General features: G+C 35.8%; 1 protein-coding gene and 1 pseudogene across 2 annotated transcripts; one reads left to right on the top strand and one right to left on the bottom strand.

The window, feature by feature from the left end:
* Positions 1 to 2,438: 2,438 nt before the first annotated feature.
* On the top strand, positions 2,439 to 8,941 carry LOC143603756 (transcription initiation factor TFIID subunit 4b-like). The gene is made up of 14 exons (XM_077080464.1): positions 2,439 to 2,489; positions 2,603 to 2,759; positions 4,137 to 4,612; positions 4,694 to 4,792; positions 5,481 to 6,101; positions 6,596 to 6,702; positions 7,326 to 7,413; positions 7,491 to 7,626; positions 7,707 to 7,762; positions 7,844 to 7,900; positions 7,977 to 8,117; positions 8,284 to 8,331; positions 8,404 to 8,671; positions 8,755 to 8,941. Exons 1-14 carry the CDS (start codon positions 2,451 to 2,453, stop codon positions 8,928 to 8,930), a joined length of 2,469 nt encoding a protein of 822 aa, XP_076936579.1. The 5' UTR covers positions 2,439 to 2,450; the 3' UTR covers positions 8,931 to 8,941.
* A 9,936-nt stretch (positions 8,942 to 18,877) lies between these two features.
* LOC143603754 (geraniol 8-hydroxylase-like) lies at positions 18,878 to 23,308 on the bottom strand (annotated as a pseudogene). Its single transcript, XR_013148127.1, has 4 exons — positions 22,881 to 23,308; positions 21,870 to 22,227; positions 20,431 to 20,528; positions 18,878 to 19,480 (listed from the first exon to the last, which is right to left on the bottom strand). The product of XR_013148127.1 is annotated as a geraniol 8-hydroxylase-like (transcript).
* Between the last annotated feature and the right edge of the window lie 1,001 nt (positions 23,309 to 24,309).

Genomic DNA, 24,309 nt, shown 5'->3' with positions numbered 1-24,309 from the left:
ATATGAGCTTTAACAACATATAAAATATGGACCAAGAGTGTTAGGGGGGTTTTAAACATTAGGGCTAAAAATGTATATATTATGTTTTGGTGTGAAATGGTCATTATTTGATATTTATCAATCAAAATGTAGTTCGACATTACACATACATCAATAAGACAATAAGTGGATAAGGCAGCTTCAAGTAGCAGTCGTAGTAGAAGTTTAAATGTGTGTTGATTTGCCATTAAAATAAGTATGTTTATTAAATACCTCAAGAGTGAAGGCATTAAACGGGCTCGAGGTAACACCTCAAATAGAGATCTCAAAAGATATATTGGAACAAATATTTTTTATACAATCTAACTTCCAAATAATTAGAAAAGCTTGATATTTTTGGTTTGGAAAGGAAAGTAATCTCAACTTGTAACTCTTGTCGCTATGACCCAAGATTTATTAAAACCGTTCAAGCGTCAACACTAGCTTCTGAATTTGTTTTCTCTGTTAGTGGTAGGGTTACGCCCTGCTTGTGGTGTGCGCATATAATGTATATATGTGTGAACCCTCGGGTGGGCAAAAATGAAATTACACTAATTTTTACGTTATTTTACTAATCTCGTGAAAATAACGTTAAAAGTGGTGGAAGGTTAATCAAGCATCATGTGGCGGCGTTGATAGCTGAAAGACAAGGGTACATGCATCAATCGGTTGGTGTCCCGATGGTTGAGTGTTATGTGTCTTATGTCCAATGCTTGATGCAAAACAACTATTGAGCCGTGGTTCTCACCAGAAGCAGCCTTTCTATTCCTACGGGGTAGGGGTAAGGCTCTCTACATCTTACCCTCCCCGGACCATACCATAGCTTTGCTATTGGTGGGGTTTACTGAGTACGACGACGACGACGACGGTGATGATGTTAATGGTAGGGTTATCGCTTTAAGATGAACAAGGCTTACTCATGAATAAGTGAAAATGTGCATTTGTTTGAAAGAACACTCAGATGGACGTAACAAATACATGTTTTTTCACTCAAAGGCGAAATTAGTGTTAGAAGCGGCAACACACAAGGATGAGGTTGCAGTGGGAATGTCGACCCCACTAAATAATGAAGAACTTGTTTGGATGAAAATTTAAGCCTCAAATGAATACCAAGCAACAACGAGGACATCGATTCACCAAACAACGAGACAACAACTAAACACCGTTAAATAAACACACCTGTGGTTTTCAACTTTTCATATCATCCTGAAATGTTTTTGTACCCGACAATATTTTAAGTTAATATATTTTAGTTCTTTATTTTAAGATCAAATGTAATTTTCTTTGTAAAGAAGAATTAAAAACAGTTTTAAAACCGATACTATACATCCCTCACTTGTGGCCTAGTGATAGGAGGCTTGTGTCACAATGGAGACTCAAGTTTGATTCTCACTTGTGTCACTTTGAATGAATATTGACGATGAGGGACTTCAGTTAGACCTTGTGCAAAGGCTGTCAGTTCAAACCCCGAGTTCACTCGGGTTTTCGTCCCATTGTGTGTTACGCCGGATAGTTATGCTCTTGTGGTGACACAATGATTGTCACATGACAGCCGCAATGGTTTCCTAAGGGAAAATTCATGCTAAACTCTGAAAACCAACGTAGGTCCGGTTAAGACAACATAATCTAACCAGAATAAACAACCAGGCTCTATAAAATTTAGAGAGTGAGATGGCTTAACACTAGGGGTGCAAAGGAGCCGAGCTACTCGAGATCGGCTCGTTAAAAAGCTCGATCGAGCTGAGCTTCATCGAGCCCGAGCCTGAGCTCGAGCCTAAAAATAAGCTCGTTTAATAAGCGAGCTTTAGCTTTACTTATCGAGCTCGAACCGGCTCGCGAGCCTAAATGAGCCTGTCATTTATATATTTTTTTTAAATATATATTTAATAACTATTAATTAATATGTATAATGTTATGAAAAAATAAATAAAAATAACTAAATAATATATATTATTTTATACATAAAACTATAATAGAAAAAAAAATATAAAATCAATTATAATTATATAAAAAATAAATGATCAATAGTAAATGTGCCGAGCCCGAGCCGAGCTTCAAAATCCATTAACGAGCCAAGCTCGAGCTTTGAAAATAGAGCTCGAAACGAGCCGAGCTTGAGCTCTGTGTAAGTTAAACGAGCCGGCTCATTTGCACTCGAACTTAACACAAAAGAAAGTAGTCGTTCCTAAAAAGAAAAAAAAAACTGATACCATACCTGGCCCTACCCTAATCGGTTAAACATGGTTAACTAACAAGACCCGGTTACTAAACCCGGAACTGTATGGGCCAATACCCATATTATATATTCCCACAAGTATTCGTGTGTTTCAATTATGTCATACAATACATTGATCCTCTGTTTGATTTGAATCGAAGCAGAAATCAATAACTCGTCAGCGTAATTTGCCTTTAATATCTATCCAAATCATCCGATGGATCCTTCTATAGTCAAGTTCCTTGAGGAAGACGAGGTTCTATATTATTATATACACTCTAATTCAATTCAATTCAATTGAATCATGTGCTAATTGGTGTTAAATCTTTGATGCGTTTGTGTATTTACACCTCAATTTCACTTCCACAGGATGAAACCATGCATTCAGGTGCAGACGTTGAGGCATTCACTGCTGCCCTAAATCGGGATATTGAAGGCGATAATAATAATAAAAATAATAATAACAATAATAATAATACTACTACTTCAACACCTCAGCCTCCTGCTAGTACTGACACTGCCACTGGTATTTAACGATTCAAAACTCTTCAATTTTTTATGTACAAAGTGATGCAATTTTAGTTACATGTTGAAATTAGGGTTTTTGCGTTTACTTTATTTTGGGTCTATGGCAATTAGTTTTAAGTTTAGAAGTAGGTTTATATGGATATTGATTTGAAAGATGTTAACTTGCACATGTTAATATGTTTTATTTGGTTATTTATTAACTAATATTGGTTTTCGGTTAGTCGGTTCGGTTTATTTGGTTAGTTTTTGGTTTTCAATTAATAACCAAAATCAAACTTGGGCTGAAATTTTTACCTAGAAGTACATGAAATAATACTTCAACACCTCAACCTCCCGCTACGCCAGATACCGCCATCAGTATTTAACGATTCAAAACTCTTCGGCTTTTTATGTACAAAGTGATGCAATTTTAGTTACATGTTGAAATTAGGTTTTTTTTTACTTTATTTTGGGACTGTGGCAATTAGTTTGAAGTATGGAAGTAGGTTTATAGGGATATATATTTGAAAGATGTTAACTTGTACATGTTAATATGTTATTTATTAACCAATTGGTTTTCGGTTAGTCGCTTCGGTTTATTTGGTTACTTTTTGGTTTTCGGTTAATAACCAGAATCTAACTTGGCTGAAGTTTTTACCTAGAAATACATGAAATAATACTTCAACACCTCAACCTCCTGCTACCACATATACTGGCATCGGTATTCAACGATTCAAAATTCTTCAACTTTTTATGTACAAAGGGATGCAATTTTAGTTACATGTTGAAATTAGGGTTTTTTTTTTTTTAAATTCATTTCTACTTTATTTTGGGAATATGTAAATTAATTTCAAGTATAGTATTAGGTTTAAATTAATATTCATATGAAAGATATTAACTTGTACATGCTAATATGTTATTGATGTAGTTGTAACTATCGACCATCATATTTTATTAGGGGTGTGCACGGTTTAGCTCCTCGGTTGTTAGCGTCAGCCGAATTAACCGTTAGGTTTTTGGTTAGTCGGTTCGGTTAATAACCAAAATCAAACTTGGGCAAAAATATCTACTTAGAAATACAATATAAATATATGAAGTGGAGGTATGAATACATTAAATGGTGGTATAAAACATGAAACACATGAACAAGAGGTATAAAAGCTAGAAATATATGAAAATATGAATGGTTCGGTTAATTTCAGTTAACTGAGGCTTGGTTTTAAATTGCGTGCCATGATGCGGTCATGACGCGATAATATTGCGACGATTTTGCATTATGTGTCAATCACATGATGTGCTAAACTGCTACGATGCATGCAACGCCATCAATTTAGGGTTTTCTTTCAAAAACCGATTTAAAATCATTATTGCTCACCCCTATTTTTGAATATTGTAGCTTTATCTCAAGGACCCAGTCATACTCCAAGCCAAGTATTCCAACAATGGCAATCTTCGAAACGTGAAGAGGAAGTTAAACCCCAGACACAAGAGCAACAACAATCATCTGCAATGGAGATAAACCGATATGGATCCAGTTTAGAACCTCAACATCCACCAAATGACACCTCGCGTGATGTAAGTCAACCAAGCAAACCCCAAGAGGAACCGTCACTAAAGCAACCTGACCAGCATAATGTTCATGTACCTCAAGCTACCAATACGCAAAATGCTGATAAAAATTCTGCTCAAACTATAACACAGACTCAAGAAGATGAAGCTCAAATGCAAAGGATGCAAAGAATGAGTAATCAGCAAGCAGCGAATAAGCCAGCTGGAAAGCAGGTTCCTTTTGCACTGTTGTTACCGGTTATAGAACCACAACTTGATAAAGATAGAGCTATGCAACTTCAGGGCCTATATGTTCGATTAAGGGTATAGTAATTTTTTAAAATGTTAATTGTGTTATATGTTTTATGAACTCATAATTATGCTAAATGTGTATGTTATTCTCAGAGCAATAATATTAATAAGGAAGAATTTGTTCGGCACATGCGAAGTCTTGTAGGAGATCATATGCTTAAGATGACAGTCTATAAATTACAGCAGGGGCAGGTAAGGGAAAAAAAACTTTTCATCTTTTTAGGTTTTCACGTCTGTTATGGAATATTTGTTATGTACGTTCATTTATGTGTGCTTTTTTACTTTCGCTCATGTTTGTTTATATTTGTTCATTCATTTAAATATTCACTCAAATTATTTATTTCTAATATTAATTCGAAATCAATTTGATTATTATATATTAAAAACTTATTCGGATGTATTTGTGTAATTTTGAAATGTATGATGATGGTATTTTATATTTTTGTTTTGATGTTCATGCTTGTTTTTAACTCGTGTTGGTTTATATTTGGGAACCGTCCATTTTGAAAATTAACGATCGAACATTAACGAAAGTGAACATGTTCCTTTTCTTAACGAATGGACACTTACAAGAAAATCCGTTTGTTTAGGTGTTTGTGTTTGTTCAGCTAAATTTAAACAAATGAGCGTGCGCCCTTTCCTTTTCTTAACTAACGAACGAACCTGAACAAGAAAATTCGTTCGTTTAAATGTTCATGTTTGTTCGTTCGTTAGGCTACAGTTTAACAGATGAACACGAGCAAGCCCTGTTCGTGTGAATTCTTACACGAAGAGATGTAGTATAATGTTTTGTTTCTAGATAGACCATAGATATGCCATGTTTTTGCTTATATAAGGATAATGGAAAATACATTTAACAAATTTTAATTAACCTGTTCAGGTTACTGCTAAACCGAGTGGTTTACCAATGGATAATAATGCTCAAAAGCAACGGTTATTAGATCACCAATCAGATTCACACGGAGTACAAACAATCCATAAACCTTCTAATGTTAATCCTATTAAGCAAGAGCGGGACCAGTTCCCAATGCAGGGACTGGGGAAACAACATCAACAACACATGCCCTTTCCACAACAATCTTTTCCGAATTACGGGAATACCCCTGGTAACTATTCTAGTCCAAACGTGAACATGCCCGCACAGCCCTTTAAACAGCAGGCCCATGATTTACAAATGCGGCAAGGCCCGGTTCCAAACACGTTTAACGACATGAAACGGATGCACAGTGGAGGTCTTGCTCATTTCACAGGTAATTCAACCCACTGGCAACAGTCAATGCATAAAGATCAGAGTATGATGCCATCAATGGGCTATGCAAAACAAGAGCCGGTGGATCAGATGTATGACCCACATAAATCCCAGATGTCAGCACCACAGGGTCAGATTGAATCATCAAAGGATGAAAGTTTTGAGATGATGTCATCAAGGCCTGGGTTTTCATCGTCTATGAATAAGCCAGAGGTTATGTCTATTACCGCACAACTGGAACGCCAGAATGCGGTAATATATTATTTCATTATTGCTTTGGAGTTAAATACGGTTTAGTCCTTGTGGAGTTGTGGTCTGACGGTCTGACCCAAATAAAGCTTTTGGTCATTTAGTTTAAATTCGACTTTTTTAGTCCAATAGTTTCTTTGTCGTATCAATTCTTTTTAAGAGGGTCCCACGGATTTTATGGTTTTGATTAACAAGTATCCAGGACTCAGGAGTATTGGGGTTAGTGGGCTGGACTTTAATAGATACAAAAATGAAACTGTTGGATTAAAAAAGTCAACTTTAAACTAATGGACTAAATGGGTTCTGAGTCAAACCAGTAGACTTAAACCATATTTATTTAATCTGTTTACCCTTTTCAAATATTTGATCAGTTGATGTTAAGTTTTTGACTGAAAGGGTTATATGGGTCAAACCACAGGGGCTAAAACTGCATCTATTTCATCTGTTTTTTCAAATATTTGATTGGTTTGTTTAGAGGTTAAGTTTTTTTAATACAGTCTGCTGGAAACTCTTCATTGGCATCTGGAAGTAATGCAAAGACTCCACCAAAAAAGCCAACTGTTGGTCAGAAAAAACCATCAGAAACACCTATTTCTTCACTAAGGTAGTCTGAGTTTTTTAGTCAACATTTTTTTTCTTCAAATTATTAGGCTTGTAAATGAACACGAACAGAGCATGTGCCTGTTCATTTGGTTAACTTTAACCGTACAAACGATCTAGCATGAACGATTAAATGAACAAGGTTTTCTTGTTTATATTTGCTAAGAAAGTTAACGCGCTCATGTTCATATATGCTTGTTATTTGTTAACGATATAAAAAAAGATATTAAACTTGACTAAATTGTAACGTGCCTAAATTTTTTGATGGAATATATTAACTAACGGACTTAATTAAACATAAACTAATGAACATTATAGAATGTAAACAAATTTAAATGAATGGACGTAAACGAGTGTTCTCGAACATAAATGAATGAATGTTCATGCACATAAGTGAATGAATGTTCACGAAACATAAATGAACGAACGACATGTGTTCATGTTCGTTCGTTTAACTAAATGAACAAAAAGTTTTTTGTGCATGTTCTTTCGTTGATTAAATAAACAAACACAAACGAACTTCCTTTGGAACGGTTCATGGACGGTACACCGAATGTTTGGTTTGTTTCATGCTTATTGCTTGCAAATTATAATTTTGACTTTGCTCTTTTTTTGGGTACACATCAGTAAGAAGCAAAAAGTGTCGGGAGCGTTTTCGGATCAAAGTATTGAGCAGCTTAATGACGTGACAGCTGTCAGTGGAGTGAATCTCAGGGTATGTGTTCTTCCTTATCACGACATGTGTTTCATGAAAACCAGTTAACTCATTCAGTGATGATTTTGGTCTTCTAGGAAGAGGAAGAACAGTTATTTTCTGGATCTAAAGAGGATAGTCGGGTTTCAGAAGCTTCTAGAAAGGTTGTTCAAGAAGAAGAAGAAAGGCTGATTTTGCAGAAAACTCCACTTCAGAAGAAATTAGCCGAAATCAGTTAAGACTTGTTAATAATATCTTTCTCTTATAATACTATATGATTAACCGAACGTGTCTTACAAATTTGAGTTTTGTAGTGACTAAATGTGGTGTAAAGAACCGAAGCAATGATGTGGAACGATGCTTGTCATTGGTGAGCTTCAAGTTATCTTGTTTTATAAGCTATTTTTATGAAATTATACAGCTTTAAATGCTAATGCAATTTGGTATGCAGTGTGTAGAGGAAAGAATGCGAGGACTGATTAGCAACTTGATCCGACTATCAAAACAGGTAATTAGTTTGCGGTCAATCGTTTGCAAACCACAAGTCTCATAAACACAGTTACGAATATTACGTTTTTTTATAGCGGGTGGATATTGAGAAGCCGAGGCACCAGACAGTAGTCACTTCCGATGTTAGAAAACAAATAATGTCAATGAATCAAAAAGCCCGGGAAGAATGGGAGAAAAAACAGGCCGATGCAGAAAAACTCCAAAGAGCTGACGAGGCAAGCCCGCTCTATAATTTTTTGTTTTATAATGTTCATGGGTATTTTGGTCATTTCATATAGACTTGACTTGAAATCACAACCGTATGTGTAATTAACTTTAATGTTAATACTTAATAATAATATAAATAAAGTTTTAAAAGTTTGACATCATTTGTAAATGCAGCCTGAAGGTAGTGGTGATGGTGAAGATGGTCGCGGGAAATCACTCAAGGTACAAAAAGAAACCATTTTGTAAATTTTTAAAATAAAATTATAATAATGTTTATATATGTGAGAATTGAAGGTAAACAAAGAGGAAGATGATAAGATGAGAACCACAGCTGCCAATGTTGCTGCACGGGCGGCTGTAGGAGGAGACGACATGCTCTCAAAATGGCAGCTAATGGCAGAGCAGAACCGCCAGAAGCGTGAAGGTGGGACCGATACAGGATCTACTTCCCAGCCCAGTATAGATGTTGGGCCTGAGCTGGCCCAGTCAAGTACCGAGAGAACTTCAAAGGATAATCCAGATACTGAGAGGATGACTTCTAGTGCTGTCACTGCTAATCCTGGTTAGTAAATATTAACTAAGATGCCCATATTATTTAAGTTAGTTTATGAAATTAATTTGGATCGTGCACTCGTTAACAAACAGGCCCGGTGATAAGGAAACCGACTAGGAATCAAGAATTGGTAAAGAGTGGTAGCATTCCACGTACTATCACGGTGAAGGATGTTATCTCGGTTTTGGGAAGGGAGATTCAAATGTCGAGGTCCACGTTGATTTATCGGCTCTATGAAAAAGTACGTTCAGAGTCTGCGTCTGAATAGTAGTAGTCGTAATAAACTAATAATATATGACAACATGCATCTATTTATGTTGTTTAATAACATACGGACATTGATGTGTTTGTTTGATGATGTGGGGGCATATTACATTAACTTATAACATAAAACCAAATCAAATTACATTACTTTCAATCAAAATGATACACAAACGATGCAACTATCATACGCGGTTTGTTCAAATTTGCGGTTTTAGTCAAATAGTTTTAAATTTGCGATTTTCGTCCCTGTGGTTTCATTTCATTTGCAATTAAACCTGAATTCACTAAATCGATTAAGTTAGGTCGTTTTGTCCTTCACCTGAGGGGCTGCGCGGATATCTTGTTTTCATGATTTTTGCAATTTATTTTAAAGATTATAGTTTTTTGTTTTAAGGAAAAATGAGTAAAATAATTGAAGTATAACAGTTATGAGATAGATATACCTTAGATTTCCATTGTCTCTGAACCTTTGTGACGAGTGACCAATCCAGTCATTACCTTCCTATGGCCTCCTGCCTTGACGGAAATAAAAATGACTCCAGGACTCCAGGTTTCATAACAAGACTCAGAGATGTTGATAAAAAGGAATATTTTATTTCATAACTGTTATTCCAGAAGGAAGAACTTTTAGATATTTACATCATTTTCCCCTAAAGGGGAGCTTAATCACACATAGCTAGGATTACAAGGAAATTAAATTTTTGGGAGAGTATTCGATGCTCTATCCCTTACAATCCTCACATTATATAGCAAACAATGAACGTAAAGTTCTTTTTGTTTACGTAAGTACTTATGTAATTATCTTCATAATTGAACCCATGTAGAGTCCTAATTACGTGTCCTCCATTGTTCGACTGAGAGGTTGTCGTTTTGCCTGCTTTTTTCACATGCTTGCTTTTAATCAATGAACCTATGTGTAGGGTCCAATTCATGTGTAACCTCCATTATCTCGTTTGAGAGGATGTCACTTTCTCTGTACTCTTCACATGCATGATTTTCTATTAGGCGTGCTAGTTCTTGACACAATAATTTTTTAGTGGCCGGACCTACATCAAGTTGATTGAAAGCGATTCGTTGCTCAATGGTCTCTATTGCATGTTTTTCATGAACAGGCGGGGGGGGGGGGGGTTCCACTGTAACTAGTAATTATGCAGTTTTAGCTGCAGTAGTTAATTTTCTTAAAACTTCCAACTTTAATCTACTGAAGAGTCTTTAAGATTTTTAGATATCCATTAACTCTAATGGAGACCCAATTGCTGATATCTTCTTTTTCTTCCATGACTTTGGAAGGTTGGACATTTCTTGTTTTAGCTAAGCCAACCTCTAATAAATGTAAGACAGAAAAGCTTTTTCCTTGATACCAATCTGGTAATGCAGAGGTGCATTCAATATAGATGCTGGCATCTTTGGCTGCTGCAATCTTTTTTCTGAAGATTTTTATAGCCTTCTTCATGCCTTCTGTGAATAAATTGATTTATTGTAAATTAGCAGAAGGATATATATATTTAATTAGTCCAGCAGAAATGCTAGAGAACTAAATGAGGATCAGATCCTGGACAGAAGTTGTATAGACTTTTTGATGTCTTGTCTTCTGTGTATATATTTTCGACTTCAAAGTCGTCTGGGCTAAGAGCCCTAGCTTTAGACCAGACTGATCGGAATTCGTCCAAACTTATTAGGTCGATTTCTTTATTCTGAATCTCTATTCTTTTTTCTGATCTTTTTTCAAATGGTGAGTTTGAAAAGTTAACCGGTGAGGTTCTTGTTGTCTTTACTACAGGTATAGGAAAGATAGAAATTCTTAATGGAATTTCTTTTCTTCCAAATTATGCAGAAAATCTCGTGGCTTCTTGTTGGGCTTGTAACAAGGAGCTGAATTTTTTGTAGGGAGGTGATGTATTCTGAACATATTTTGAGACAATAGCCCAGTCTGCATAAATTCCTCTGTGGTCTTCATAAAAAATGACGTAGAATCTTGTATTTTGATTTCCTGGAGATGTCACCTTTTGAGCATAGGTGGTTTTAATAGTTTTTGGTAAACTATCAGCTGTAAACGGATTTGAGTTGTCTTTACCGGAGCCGTTTGCTTCCGGACTAGAAGATGATTGTGGCTCATGTATGCTTTTTCCCAAAGCATCAGGGATCAACGGACTTGATTTTTCTTTACCTTTAGCCATTTGTAAAGGAATAGATTCTGTTTTTAGACTTTCGTCTTCCTGTACAGAATTTACAGTTTTGGTGTTAAGCAAATCATTGTATAACACAATTTGTTGTTGCATAACTCGTAATTCTATTAGAAGAAATTTTTCTTTTAGGTGTAGGGCCTTGATTTTTTCTTTTTCTTCTTCCATCCCAATTCTTTTTCTAAATGAGGGTGTGAAGAACTTTTGAAAGAGACGCATTCTATTTATAAAAAAAGATTACGTCATTGCTTACGTATTTTGAAAGTCACGTGTCAAGCTATCTACTAGCACGTTTTTTGGTCCTTCAAGATGTTTAATATTAAAGGAATATCTTGAAAACCACATCTGCCATCTGACTAGGCGTCCTTGCTTATTATCTCCTGAAATTTTTGTTTTTAGGAAATAAGTGAAGTTTTTATTATTTGTCCCGACTAGAAATTTTACAGAGGTTAGATAAATAGGAAACTTTGAAATGGTGTTTTTTACCGCCAGTAATTCTTTTTCATTACTGTGGTAATTCCTTTCAGCTGGTTTAAAACTTTCAGAGGTGTATTTACAAATTTCCTCTCTATCAGCTGTTTTTGCCTTTAAGACCCCACCCCAAAAATCATTAGAGGCATCGGTTTCAATTATAAGAGAGTCTTCTTCTTTTGGAAGATAAAGTCTAGGAAAACTTTTTAAGTTTTTCTTTATCTTTTTAATGTAATCTGTATCGGCTTCTTTCCAATCCCGTACATAATCCTTTTTTAATTTTACATGTAGCGGCTTTTTGAGCTCTGTAAGCTTCGGAATGTAGCTTTCGGCATAAATTAAAACACCAAGAAATCTTTGCAGATGTTTTTTATCTTCTAAAGTATTTGAAAATTTATGTAAATTTTCCAAAATATGTTTTTGTGGACAATGAGTTCCTTGATCTATTTCAAGACCTAAAAAGTTTATATTTGTTTTAAAAAGATTTGCTTTCTTTTTTGACAAAATAATTCCATATTTTTCAATTGTTTTTAAAACAGATAAAACATGAAAATAGTGATGTTCCTTAGAGTTAGAAAATATTATGATATCGTCTACGTAGACGGTACAATAATCTTCTAATCCTCTTAAAGCATTCTGCATATGTCTTTGAAATATACTATGTGCTTGTTTTAATCCGAAAGGAACTACCTTCCATTGATAATGATCATCAGGACATGTAAATGCAGTTAGTAACTGAGATTCTTCATCTAATAGTACCTGACAGAAACCACTTTTACAGTCGAAGCTAGAAAATATGGTTTTTCCTCTTAAGAGGGTTAGTAATTCTTGCATACAAGGAAGATTATGACTGTCTCCTATTGTTGCTGAATTAACCGCTTTATAATTTACGACCATTCGTTTTTTTCCTCTTCTTTTTTCAGCTTCATTTTCAACTAGAAACGCTGGTGACATATGAGGTGACTTACTTGGAACAATTAATTTTAGCTCAAGTAACTCTTTAATTTGTTTGCTAAACTCCTCTTTATCTTGTGGACTGTATTTCATTGGTTTTACCCTGATTACAGTCTTAGGATCTACTAATTTTATTGACGCTTTCATCCAGTTTTTGGATTTTTCTGGGTCAATGGGATTTTCTGAGCATTCTTTTTCAAGTAGTGCTTCTATTTTTTGATATTTTGGTATTTCTATAAAATCTTTTTCGTCTGGTTTTATAACTTCTTGAGTTATATTAGTACCAGGTATTTGCTTTATTTTTGAATCTTTTTTCATTGACTCAAGAAAATCAGGGTTCCCAACGTGAAGTGCTTTGGTTATTTTCTTAATCAGAATCATTTCTTGATTAAGATGGAAAGATATTCTGTCTAACCATTGTGTAAAGGGTCCATATAGCTGACAGAAATTATTTCCAATGAGTAAATCTATTCCTGATTCCTGTTGATAAATGGTAGGAATAGGAAATGGTTCTCCTGAAAAGTAAACTATAAGATTTCTACAAACCTTGTTTAGTTTAATCGTTTCTTCATTAGCTATTGTTACTTTAATGTCCTTGGGTGTGTTTTCTCAAAGTTTTTCAGGGATAACGTATTTACTTGCTAAACAGAGGCTTGCTCCGGTATCAACATAGCAATGTAAAGTTATCGTTTTATATCATTTTAGAAAAATTTTTCCTTTGATATAAATAGAGTTGGGATTGGTTATATTAGCATAGACCAGTTCCTCTTGTTTAAAATATTTTGACAAAAATGTAATTTGCCTAATTCATTTTCTTCTCGCTTATGGGTTGTAGTTATTCTGAGTCAGTAGAATTGTCAGAAGAGTCGTATTTGACTGTTAATGAATATACCTGAGTATACCTATTGTAAATATTTTCAGAAGGAAAATATCCTTCTTCTTCAGCTTCTAAAATGAGCTTTGTTTTTTCTGGGAATTTTTGTCGGTTAGGACATTCGTTGGAATAATGTCCTTCTTCAGAACATATCCAACATCTGCATTTTTTCTTTCCTTGCGGACAGATTTTTAGTTTTTCTTTTGAAAAATATTTTCCTGGCGTAAATTTTTTCTTCTTGATTTTCCAGATGCTTCTTTTTGTTTTATATTTCCTTTTATATTTCTTTTTGAAGTATTTTTTATCTTTGGGTGAGTCACATCCAAAAGATAATTGAGATGTTTCAATTAAAGTACTGCAACATTTTTTGTTAAATCTTTTTAACTGTTTTTGTTTATTGGAGAAATCACAATAGACTGCTATTTCTTCTTTAACAATTCTTGTAGCAAATCCGAGGGAATGCAAAGTAAAATAATTCTTTTCTTTATTCTATAATTCTTTTCTTTATTCTATCTTTCTTTGGCTTTTTCTCCTACTATGTTGATTTTCATTAAGTAGGCTTCTATCTATGAATGATATTCACCTGTACTTAACTTGTACAAGTTTTGCTCAAATAAGCAAGTGAAATCATCTAAAAGACATATATCACATAATTGTGCTTTTGTAAGATTTTGTCTTGCTTTTTCCAGCAATATTTGATTTTCTTGATCTTTATTTGTAAGAAAATCAAGACCTAAAAACATCATATACATGGCGTTTATTAGTTCATCAAAGAGGTCCATACCATTCATATTTTCATTACAGGTTGTACCTTTAATGAAATTTTGAATAATTCTGGAAGATTTATGTTCTATTAATAATAAAACTGCTTTAGCATTAGAGAACTCTTCTGGATTGGATTGGATAATGAGACTAATCTCAGTATTCCATTTGTCTATAAGTTCTTTTCTTTTTTCAAGATCGAAGATACAGTCTATTTTAATGGTGTCAATTGTGGTTGAACTTCCATTATTAGAATTTGGTATACCTTTGTAATAAGGCATAGAAAATTCTAAATTTTTCTTTTTATGGCTAGTATAACTAGTACTGGCCCGATTTGTTCTACTATTGTACATAGGAGTGTATTCTTCAGAAGAATTTTCATCTTCAGTTATAGGTTCTGGTGTTGTATCTTTTTCAATTTTAAGTTCTTTTACTGTAAAAACCTTTTCTGGAAAATATTTGTCTCTAAGACTTTTATTTTTCGCAAATTTTTGTTCGCATTCTTTATCACTTAGTGACATTAGTTGGACTAGTTCATGTATTTGTTCAGCTGAGCCTGTCTCTAGCTGGTTATCAAATATTTGTTCTAGTTTTTGAGAGATAGAACTCATTTTTTAGTTTTGTTAAGCTCTTGAATTTCTCTTTCAAGTTTTAACTTTTGCTTTAATAACTCGGATAGAGTTTTTAATTTGTCACCTGGATGCATACTCCAGTCATTCTGAATTATGCTGAATTTTTGAATTATGTGACACTTTTGTATTTGTAGATCAATTTCTAAATTTAATAATTTAGACATCTCACATGGGTTTCTTACTTTTTAAAAGGTTATCACATGGACGTTGTCCTTTCATATCAGCTTTTTAAAGAATTGTATTTTTTTTTAATATTCTATGGTTCTTTCGTACCAAAAGGCCATTTTAATGCATTTGGACATTTAGAACTTCCTAATGACGGATTTCCTACATTAAAGTTACTAAAAGAGTATTTTTGAAATCTTCCTCGTTCGTTGAAGATTTTTGTGTGTTGTTCCATCTTTTGAGGCTTAGCTTCCTCTATTTTATCAATTTTTTCTGAGACATCCTTAATAATCTTTGCGGCTATAGTCTCTAGATTTTCATTGGTGGATAATTTTTCTACTTTATTAATTAAATCTCTAATTAATTCTTCTAACTTTAGAAGAGAACTCATGTTGTGGTTATTAGAGTTCTTCTCGCTTTAAGCTTAGAGAGTTTCTTTTTAGCAGCAGCTAATTCTTGTTTGAAGAATCTTATATTCTGAGCTTTTATGTTATCCAGTAAGATAAAGTTATATCTAATTTGGTTTATTCGGCCTTCGTATCTCAGAATTTCACTTTTTTCAAAGTTAATTGCATCATCTAGAGCTTTAACTGCTTCTATGATTGGCGTTAAAGACATTATATTCCTATAACCTCTTTAAGAATTTCTCCATACTTATCTATTCTTTCTGACATAGATCGTATTAATTGTACTCCTGTAGAAGTGGAAGTTGGTTCTCTAATTCTTAGAGTGTGTCCAGAAAAACTGTGTCTAGGTCTAGACTCTAAAATTTATTTACCTCGAGCTATGTTTATTGCCCAATTTTCTTGAAGTTGTGAAGGTTCAGTGAATTTACTTTCTTTTACTGTTCCTATATCTGAGAATATATCTTCGATTGTTATACTCTCTTTTTCTTTATACTCTATTGAATGAGTACTGTTGGTAATAGCATACGATATTAGATAATTAATTGTAAATACTTTATTTCCTGGTTCCATTAGATCAGTTCTTTCGCACAGATGTATGAAACTAAGAGTTTTGTCGAAATCTTTTGAATCTCAATGTAAAGCAAATTTAGGGTATACAGTAAACATAAATTTACTATAAGCTAAATTTCCTTGTACTGCCTCTAAGAGAGCATCTTGTCTGTTAATGATTCTATTATCAACAACAGCCATTTTTATAGGAAAATTAATTCCGTCTCTGAACTGTGCTTTTAGTAAGATTTTTATCGCTCCTATATGCACCATGTTCATTGATTTTCTTAATTCGGGTTTAATAGTCAAAAGTCTTTTTGCTATCTCTCTTCTAGTTAAGAGTGGCAAAAATACTTTTCCCGATGTATCCTTTATGTTTACTGAAAATTCTTCAGTATTAAAGCAGTAAAGGATTTTATTTTTTCTTGAAAAAACCTTTGAAACTAGGCTTTGCAAACTATTAGGCTGATTAAAAACCTGTCTATTATCAAGCTTGAACTTAAGCTTGCTTATTTTTGTTAATTGGTCTGAATTAATCATGTAATCTGACTGAAAACCTCTTTCATTTTCACTAAAGTTGATAACTTCAGTATTTTGTTCGTATGATTCTTCAAAATCATGTTCAATTAGAAAATTTTTATTTTCCATTTTAACTGAGCCTAAGGCTTAGTGTTTAATTTTTATTGAGCACAAGGCTCTAACATTAATTTTTAAAAAGTTGAGCACAAGGCTCTGATACTAGAAGCGTGGATATCTTGTTTTCATGATTTTTAATAATAATAATACAAAAACATGAGTCTGGAACGATTTGAATAGATAACTTATATAAGTAGTTTTGACTCATACAAGACTCATACAGAATAACAATTCTTTCATCAACTATTACAACGTTATAAATGTTATGCACCTGTCTATGACATCATTGTTTCATCTATTTATTTGCATAAAAATAGTTATTGGAAAATGATTGAAATAACAGGAAAATAGCTAGTTATTTCACTTAATTGCTTTTCAAAATAAAAAAGTTATTTCACTTAATTGTTATTGCCCAACAATTCAGTTGAGTTTATAGATAACTTATTTATATATAAAAATAATAAAAAAAAAGACTTGAGACGACTACTTTGCAAATTTTTAAGTTCACTTGATAACTCAAGGAGACAATGATTTATTATAAAACTGATTCTTAAATTAGTGTGATTGTGCGTATAAAGGATTTTAAAACCCATTATCATTTTAATTCACCTTGCATTTAACGTCAGTTAACCTATGAAGGGAGTGGTATGTCACTCGTTAACCTTGGCAACTCAGCTTTAACACCCTGGGACATTAATGTATACCCCTAGGCCTTATCTGCACAATATCATTATTTCATCAATGGGTATTTTGCGTTTATTATGTGTTCGAGAATTCTTGACGGTGTTAGTAGAGCAAGAGAGCCAGAGAGGCATATATATGAATCTCAAATTATGGTAATCAAACATCCCATGTAACGGACATCAGATGTGTAACTGATTACCAATGTCGGAAGCGTAATAGCTCCGAATGCAAAATCGACGTCAGACACGTAACCGACGTCAAATGCATTGTCGATTACCAGTGTCGGACTTATAATCAGCGTCATACGCAACACCAGCGTCAGACAAGTAACCGACGTTGAATGCATAACTGGTTATAGTGATAGACGCATAACCGAAACTTGACGTGTAATTGTATGAGGACGCATTATCAACATAACTCGCATCTATGACATCGATTAGGTAGCGCTGTCGATCTATAATCCCCCCCCCCCCAAATTAAACAATTAACACTTTATACAATATTATTGACGTTCATAGTAACTTCTTAAATAAAAACATATCTTCAGCTAGCCATAACAACAATAGTAGACCACTAACATCGAAAATCATCATGTTATTTGAGGGGTATTGGTATAGGCATAGTAATAAGGGGGTGTTTGTTTTTTCTTCAAACATCTTCAAGGAGCTAATGTCTGCAGGCGCGCAGACATTACCCTTGAAGACTGTTTGTTTTTTTTCTTAAAACAGATCTGAAGTTATCTTCTTTCATCTTAAAAGAAAAGCAAGGAAATCTTGCTTAAAACATCTTCACAAAAAAACCTTTGCAGCCACCCTCTCATCCACTGCTCCTACCACCGTCCGCCAACACCACCACCCACCGTACGCCGCCACCACCACCCCCGTACCCCGCCGCCACCGTCCACCACCATCCACCGCCACCACCACCACCACCGTCCACCACCCACCATCCATCACCACCACCGTCCACCACCCACCATCCATCACCACCACCGTCCGCCACCACCACCACCATCCATCACCGCCACCACCACCATCCATCACCCACCACCACCACCATCCATCACCGCCACCACCACCACCATCCATCACCGCCACCACCACCGTCCACCACCCACCATCCATCACCACCACCGTCCACCACCCACCATCCATCACCACCACCGTCCGCCACCACCACCACCATCCATCACCACCACCGTCCACCACCCACCATCCATCACCACCACCATCCATCACCACCACCACCATCCATCACCGCCACCACCACCATCCATCACCCACCACCACCACCATCCATCACCACCACCGTCCACCACCAACCAAAACCATCCATCACCACCACCCATTGTCCACCACCACCATCCACCGCCACTACCCACCGTCCGCCGCCACTACCACCATCCACCACCACCACCTTCCACCACCCACCAAAACCAAATCGGCATGGCAAGCAAAGACTAAAAACTAGATGTAACTTGAATAAATGACTTCTATCTTGTGAGATAAGTTTGACAGTTATGCAGACAGTATCAGCTTATAAAAACAAACAGTCTTATATTTTCAGCTTGCAGATCTTCAGACCACATCTTCAGTTGCAGACATGAAAACAGATGAAATCAGCTTGCAGACAGTTTATGTCTGCAAAAACAAACAGCACCTAAGTGGTGTTGCCTTCTGCAGTGAGAGACCAAAAACTTCATTCATATCCATCTCATCTTTTGCATGTGGAAGCTTCCAATCAAAATAGTAGACAAATGATGCAAGTATCAAACTTGTCATCCTATGACCCAAAGCCATTCCGGGACATCTCCTTCTACCTGACCCGAACGGTAAAAATTCAAAATCTTGCCCCTTATAATCAAGCTTGTTTGTCAAGAACCTTTCCGGCATAAACAACGAAGGGTTTTCCCAATAGCTCGGGTCCCTTGAAATGGCCCATGAATTCACAAAAATTTGAGTGTTGGCAGGTACAATATAGTTTCCGAGTTTAACCTCGGTTAGAGTTTTGCGTGGTGTCAATAGAGGCGCCGGTGTGTGAAGTCGCATTGTTTCATTGATGACAGCATGCAAGTATGGCAAACTAAGTATGTTTGCTTCTTTTACTTTTCCATCTTCTCCAACCACCTGGTTAATTTCTTCACGGAGTCTCAGTAACACATTAGGGTTAAGCAACAATTCTGTCATTGCCCATGTTACTGTGATTGAAACTGTGTCCGTTCCTGCTATAAACAGATCCTATAATTTAAAGCAGTTAGTTTCAATTAAGGCTTTTCTTATGATTATTATATACTAATGTAGAATGATATATGAGCTCAAGACACTATCTTTTATTTTTTTTATTTGGGCTTCAATTTCCTGTTTTATCTTATTTTGTAGGTCCTTTATCGGATATAACGTGCTCTTGGATTAATCTAACTTATATGTTTGGGAAATCACATATAACCGACATATAATCGAGTTAGATCTTGGATCTTGAAGGGTTTTACTTATTTCTAAGTATGGAAAGGTTGAGTGTTTGGTGAGAAGATAAAGCTAGAAAGAGAGAGAATATTTTAGGGGTAGGTTAGTTTGTGGTTAAAAAAAAATGAGAATTCAATTTCAAAAATTGAATTGTTGTTTGGCAAAATAGAAATAAATAATTCAAACTTTTGTGTATTGTCGATAATAATTCAACTTTAAAAATCACTATCAGTGATCTCAACTTTCAACTATTTTTATCTCAACTGACATCTGATAAAAAACATTTAACGTCGTTATGGTTTTTTCGAGTTTCAAAGTGATGCTTTAAGGCTTTTGATCGAAAGAATGATACGAGTCGACCGATGTAAAACTTATCTCGAAATGGTGATCCAAGCGACGAAACAATGTTTCAATTCGGGTGTTTGAATTTCCAATTAACAAAAATCAAGTCATTTGAATCACTGTTTCAAGATAAGTTTTATATCAATCGAATGGCATCGCTCTTCCGATCAAAAGCCCTAAAACATCGGTTTGAAACTCGAAAAAAAAAACTTAACAGCGTTAAGTGTTTTTTAACGTAGGTCCACTGAAACAAAAATAGTTAAAAGTCGGGACCATTGGTAGTGATTTTTAAAGTTAAGATTATTATCGGCAATACACAATAGTTGAGATTATTTATTTACAATTTCGTTTGTTTTTTTGAAAAACATTAAATAAGGGTTTACCACAATTAAAGCCATCACGTGCTTAAGGTTGAACTTGTATTCATTCTCTCGACTGTAATCCAACAGTGAATCTAGCATGTCACCAAACCTAGGAAGTTCACATGAATATGACAGAATTACAAATTTTGTCCTCTAAAAAAAGCCAAATTACGGTTCGTGTCCTTTTTTTAGTTTCCTTGCAGGCGGTGTACTTTAAACTTTTTTTTTCTACACGTTATGTCCTTTACGCTAACTGGGTTAGAAAAACTCAGTTAAATGCCCTCACGTGAGACGCATGTGAGGGCATTTTTGTCTTTTCGTCTACCCTGCAACTTCTTCTTCCTCTTTTCTTCTTCATTTTTGCAGATCTCAATTAATAAGATATAACTTAACCTACACCTCAGCCCTTTCTCTTCCCAAACAACCCACCACCAACATCACCCACACTCAAACGCCACCACCATCACCAACCGCCCTACACTACCACCTGCCATCATTAACACTTTAAAAAGAATCCATCACTACCGTCCCCCTATCTTCTACTTCACCGGAATCAAACCCTCTCCGTCACAATCGATTTTCCGGCCAACAGTACCTGGGTCAGACCTGGGGAGTCGAAACGAGTTAGGTCGGGCCGATGAATCAATCTCCGTCACAATCTGTTTTCTGACGACTTAATTCCGTTTTAGAGCTTTTATAAATTGCGGATCTAGCATCCAAATCCCCAATCACCGGATCCTAAAATGCTCACACTTGAATCACTTCTCTGGATATCAGTTAGGGTGGAGAGGAGGTGGTTTCCGGCGGTGGTGGCGGCGGCCGTGAAGTGGTGGTGGAGAGAGTGCAGTAAAGAGGTGGTGATACACGACGGACTTTTTCCGGCGGTTAGGGCACCGTTATCGCTGGTTTGGACTTCAAATTAACTGTAAATTTCTGCGAGTTAGATCTGGAGCTTTGTTCTGGTCGCCGGAATACTCACCGTCACCGTCGCCGTGACCACCACCAGTGCAGTCATCGATCTCCTTGTCGGAAAATCGGCTGTGGTGGTGATGATGATGTAGATGACGTGGAGGGGATCACGACGGGCCAGGTTTCATGTGCTGGGTATATGGTGGAGGCGTGGTGGTGGCGATTAACATGGTCTCCGGTGGCCGTTAGTGGTGTGGTGGTGGTTTAAACAGAGAGAGAGAGAGAGAGAGAAGGGGGGGGGGGAGAAAGAGAGAGAGTCGTACAAAAATGAAGAAGAAAGAGGAAGAAGAAGTTGTAGGGTAGACGAAAAGACAAAAATGCCCTCACATGCGCCTCACGTGAGGGCATTTAACTGAGTTTTTCTAACCCAGTTAGCGTAAAGGACATAACGTGTAGAAAAAAAAGTTTAAAGTACACCGCCTACAATGAAACTAAAAAAAGGACACGAACCGTAATTTGGCTTTTTTTAAAGGACAAAATTTGTAATTCTGTCCATGAATCTCGGTGTTTTAGTCTCTCACTTACAAAACCCTCTACCATTTCATCCATCCAGTTAAAAGCCACCTTAGCCTGCCCCCTTATACCTTGTGGATCCAACGTTTCAACATAGGAAATATGTCCCCTATGTTAAACTTCCCTAGCACTTCCATCACCGTCACAACGGCCATCCTGAACCCCTTGATATTATTCGACTCGTAGCCGGTGATCAAATTCTGCGAAAGAAACGTGTTCGACATCTGGTTGAGTGCGACCGTAAACGCAAGTTTTCCTATGTCCACGGGCACTTCTTTCCGCCCGGACTCCCTAAGGAAATCTAAGGTTTCATCCACCACATTTTGCCTTAGGTCGCTAAGGCCAGGGGCGGACCCACATAGGTCCGATCGGGGTCCCGGGACACCGATGTTTTTTAAAAATTACTTAGAGACGGTATATTAAATTTTGTAAGGACCCCATAAAAATTAATACTTGGAACCCATACTATTAACATTGAACTGGTACAGTGGAAAGTCCCTTGTTTTACTTGTGAGAGGTTGTAGGTTCAAGCCCCATCATACTCCTCTTTTGTTGTTTTTTTAATATCCTAGTCTTAGTTATTCAGTTAGGGTATTTGTGCTTTTTGTTAGTTTCTCTCATATAGTCATTATCACCATGCAACATATATAATGTTAACATGGATTTTGCATATTCTTTTATTATTTACCTTGTGTATGTATATTATAATTAATCATTTATTTGTGTTAGAGTTATTTTTTCATGTTTTGGTCAATTATGTAAGACCATATATATAGATTACGTTCATGTTTTTCGGGTATGAATTAAAAGTGTATGTTTCATCTAGTTTGTAATTTAGATTCTTTCTACTTACTTGTTTCCAATGACACCATAGTTCCGTGTTTTATTATGTTCCTCGCCTCGACCCGACCCGAATAACGACCGACCCGAAAAATTTTGTAAACCGAAAAAATTGGGACCCCATTGACAAAAAATCCTGGGTCCGCCACTGGCTAAGGCTGTTGAGTTTCTCTTTATTGGTGAGATACATGTTAAGGGCTTTTCTCATGGCTCGCCATGTCTCGTTATTAGGTGACATCCAAAGGATTGCGGTTTCATGGTAATTTAAAACGGTGGCAACGTCCGGGATGAGACGGCTTGAGCAAGCCTCGTCCTTGTGTTGAAGGATTTCTCTCGCGGCGTCGGGTGTAGATGCCACCACACTGGTGATGCTGCCTAGTCGGATGGTCATAAATGGACCATATTTATGTGCGAGTTTGGCTAAGGATTCATGGGGTTTTGGTCCAATTTCGAAGAGGTTTCCGATGATGGGAAAGCCGATGGGGCCGGGAGGGAGTCTCCTTTTTAGGTAAAGATCGATTCCATGTAGGAAGAAGAAAAGAATGATGATGGGAAAAAGCAAAGGAAGAAGCTCCATTGTTCATTTTTGTTTTTTTTATTGCATGAAAAATGCAATGGGAGTGAACATGTGCATATATAGCCAATTGGTTATTAGTTTTACGAGCCTTTTAATAATATATATATTTTTGATATATCTTTTTTCAATAATGTAAGCATGTTAAATTTTAAAATAATTATTTTGCGTGTTTAATTATTTTATCATCATCACGTGAAACAAAAATAAAAAAAAATCTAAAACGCGTAAAACACATGTAGCTCAAGCCTCTCGAGCCCAATTCAACGAAGCGCCTCTTGTGCAAACCCAACCAATCCAATTAAGTTCAACCCATTCAAGCCCAACCAATTCAAGCTATTCCAACCCAACTAAGTTCATCCAACCAACCTCTTGAAGATCAAACCACTCAATGTGCCCGTGGACGTACGTTTTATGTCAATGAATTTTCAACCAACCAACAACTAAGAAGCGGAGCTACCAACAAAGAAACCATTACCGCAACTCATATTCTGTCTCAATTAGTTTCTTTTGATTTCATTTTTGAAGTTATTAATGAATCTTTAATTAATTATGAATTTAGAAGTTTTTGGATTATTTATGTTTGGATTTTATTATTCAATATCAATTAGGATGTAATGCCATTAATCGATTCTGATTCGATTCACGTTAGGATGTCACCGATTTATGGAAATCTCGAAGAAAAAGTTATTGTTTTATTTTGCTATTTAATGTAAGTATATTTATTTTGACATTAAGGGGAAACGCTAAATGACACATGGGTATGTTCATCAAAGAACCAATATGTCGTATGAGCCTATTAATTAGGTCATTTGATTAAATAAATAATACTTGTGGGCTTGCGGCCACATCTAAATGGGCTTGGTCTAACATGGAAAGATAACGTGTTGGATAAAGTGAGAACTGATAAAGAAACCATGTGCGCATGCTTTTTATAATTCAAAATGTGGTCAAAACTTCATAGAAGAATATATGTATAAAATAGGGACATGCAGCCAATCCAA

The sequence above is a fragment of the Bidens hawaiensis genome, unplaced genomic scaffold, assembly GCF_021521415.1.
Source record: "Bidens hawaiensis isolate Kalapana, Puna unplaced genomic scaffold, B.hawaiensis_p1.1 tig00062613_1, whole genome shotgun sequence".
Taxonomy (NCBI): domain Eukaryota; kingdom Viridiplantae; phylum Streptophyta; class Magnoliopsida; order Asterales; family Asteraceae; genus Bidens; species Bidens hawaiensis.
This window is presented reverse-complemented; position numbering and strand designations above follow the sequence as displayed.

What these genes read in the sequence shown, in the direction of transcription:
- LOC143603756 (XM_077080464.1), top strand. Translation starts at nt 2,451, where the DNA reads ATGGATCCTTCTATAGTCAAGTTCCTTGAGGAAGACGAG. An exon ending in TGGAACGATGCTTGTCATTG is followed by an intron (nt 7,763 to 7,843) that starts GTGAGCTTCAAG and finishes TTTGGTATGCAG; the next exon opens with TGTGTAGAGGAAAGAATGCG. An exon ending in GTCGCGGGAAATCACTCAAG is followed by an intron (nt 8,332 to 8,403) that starts GTACAAAAAGAA and finishes TGAGAATTGAAG; the next exon opens with GTAAACAAAGAGGAAGATGA.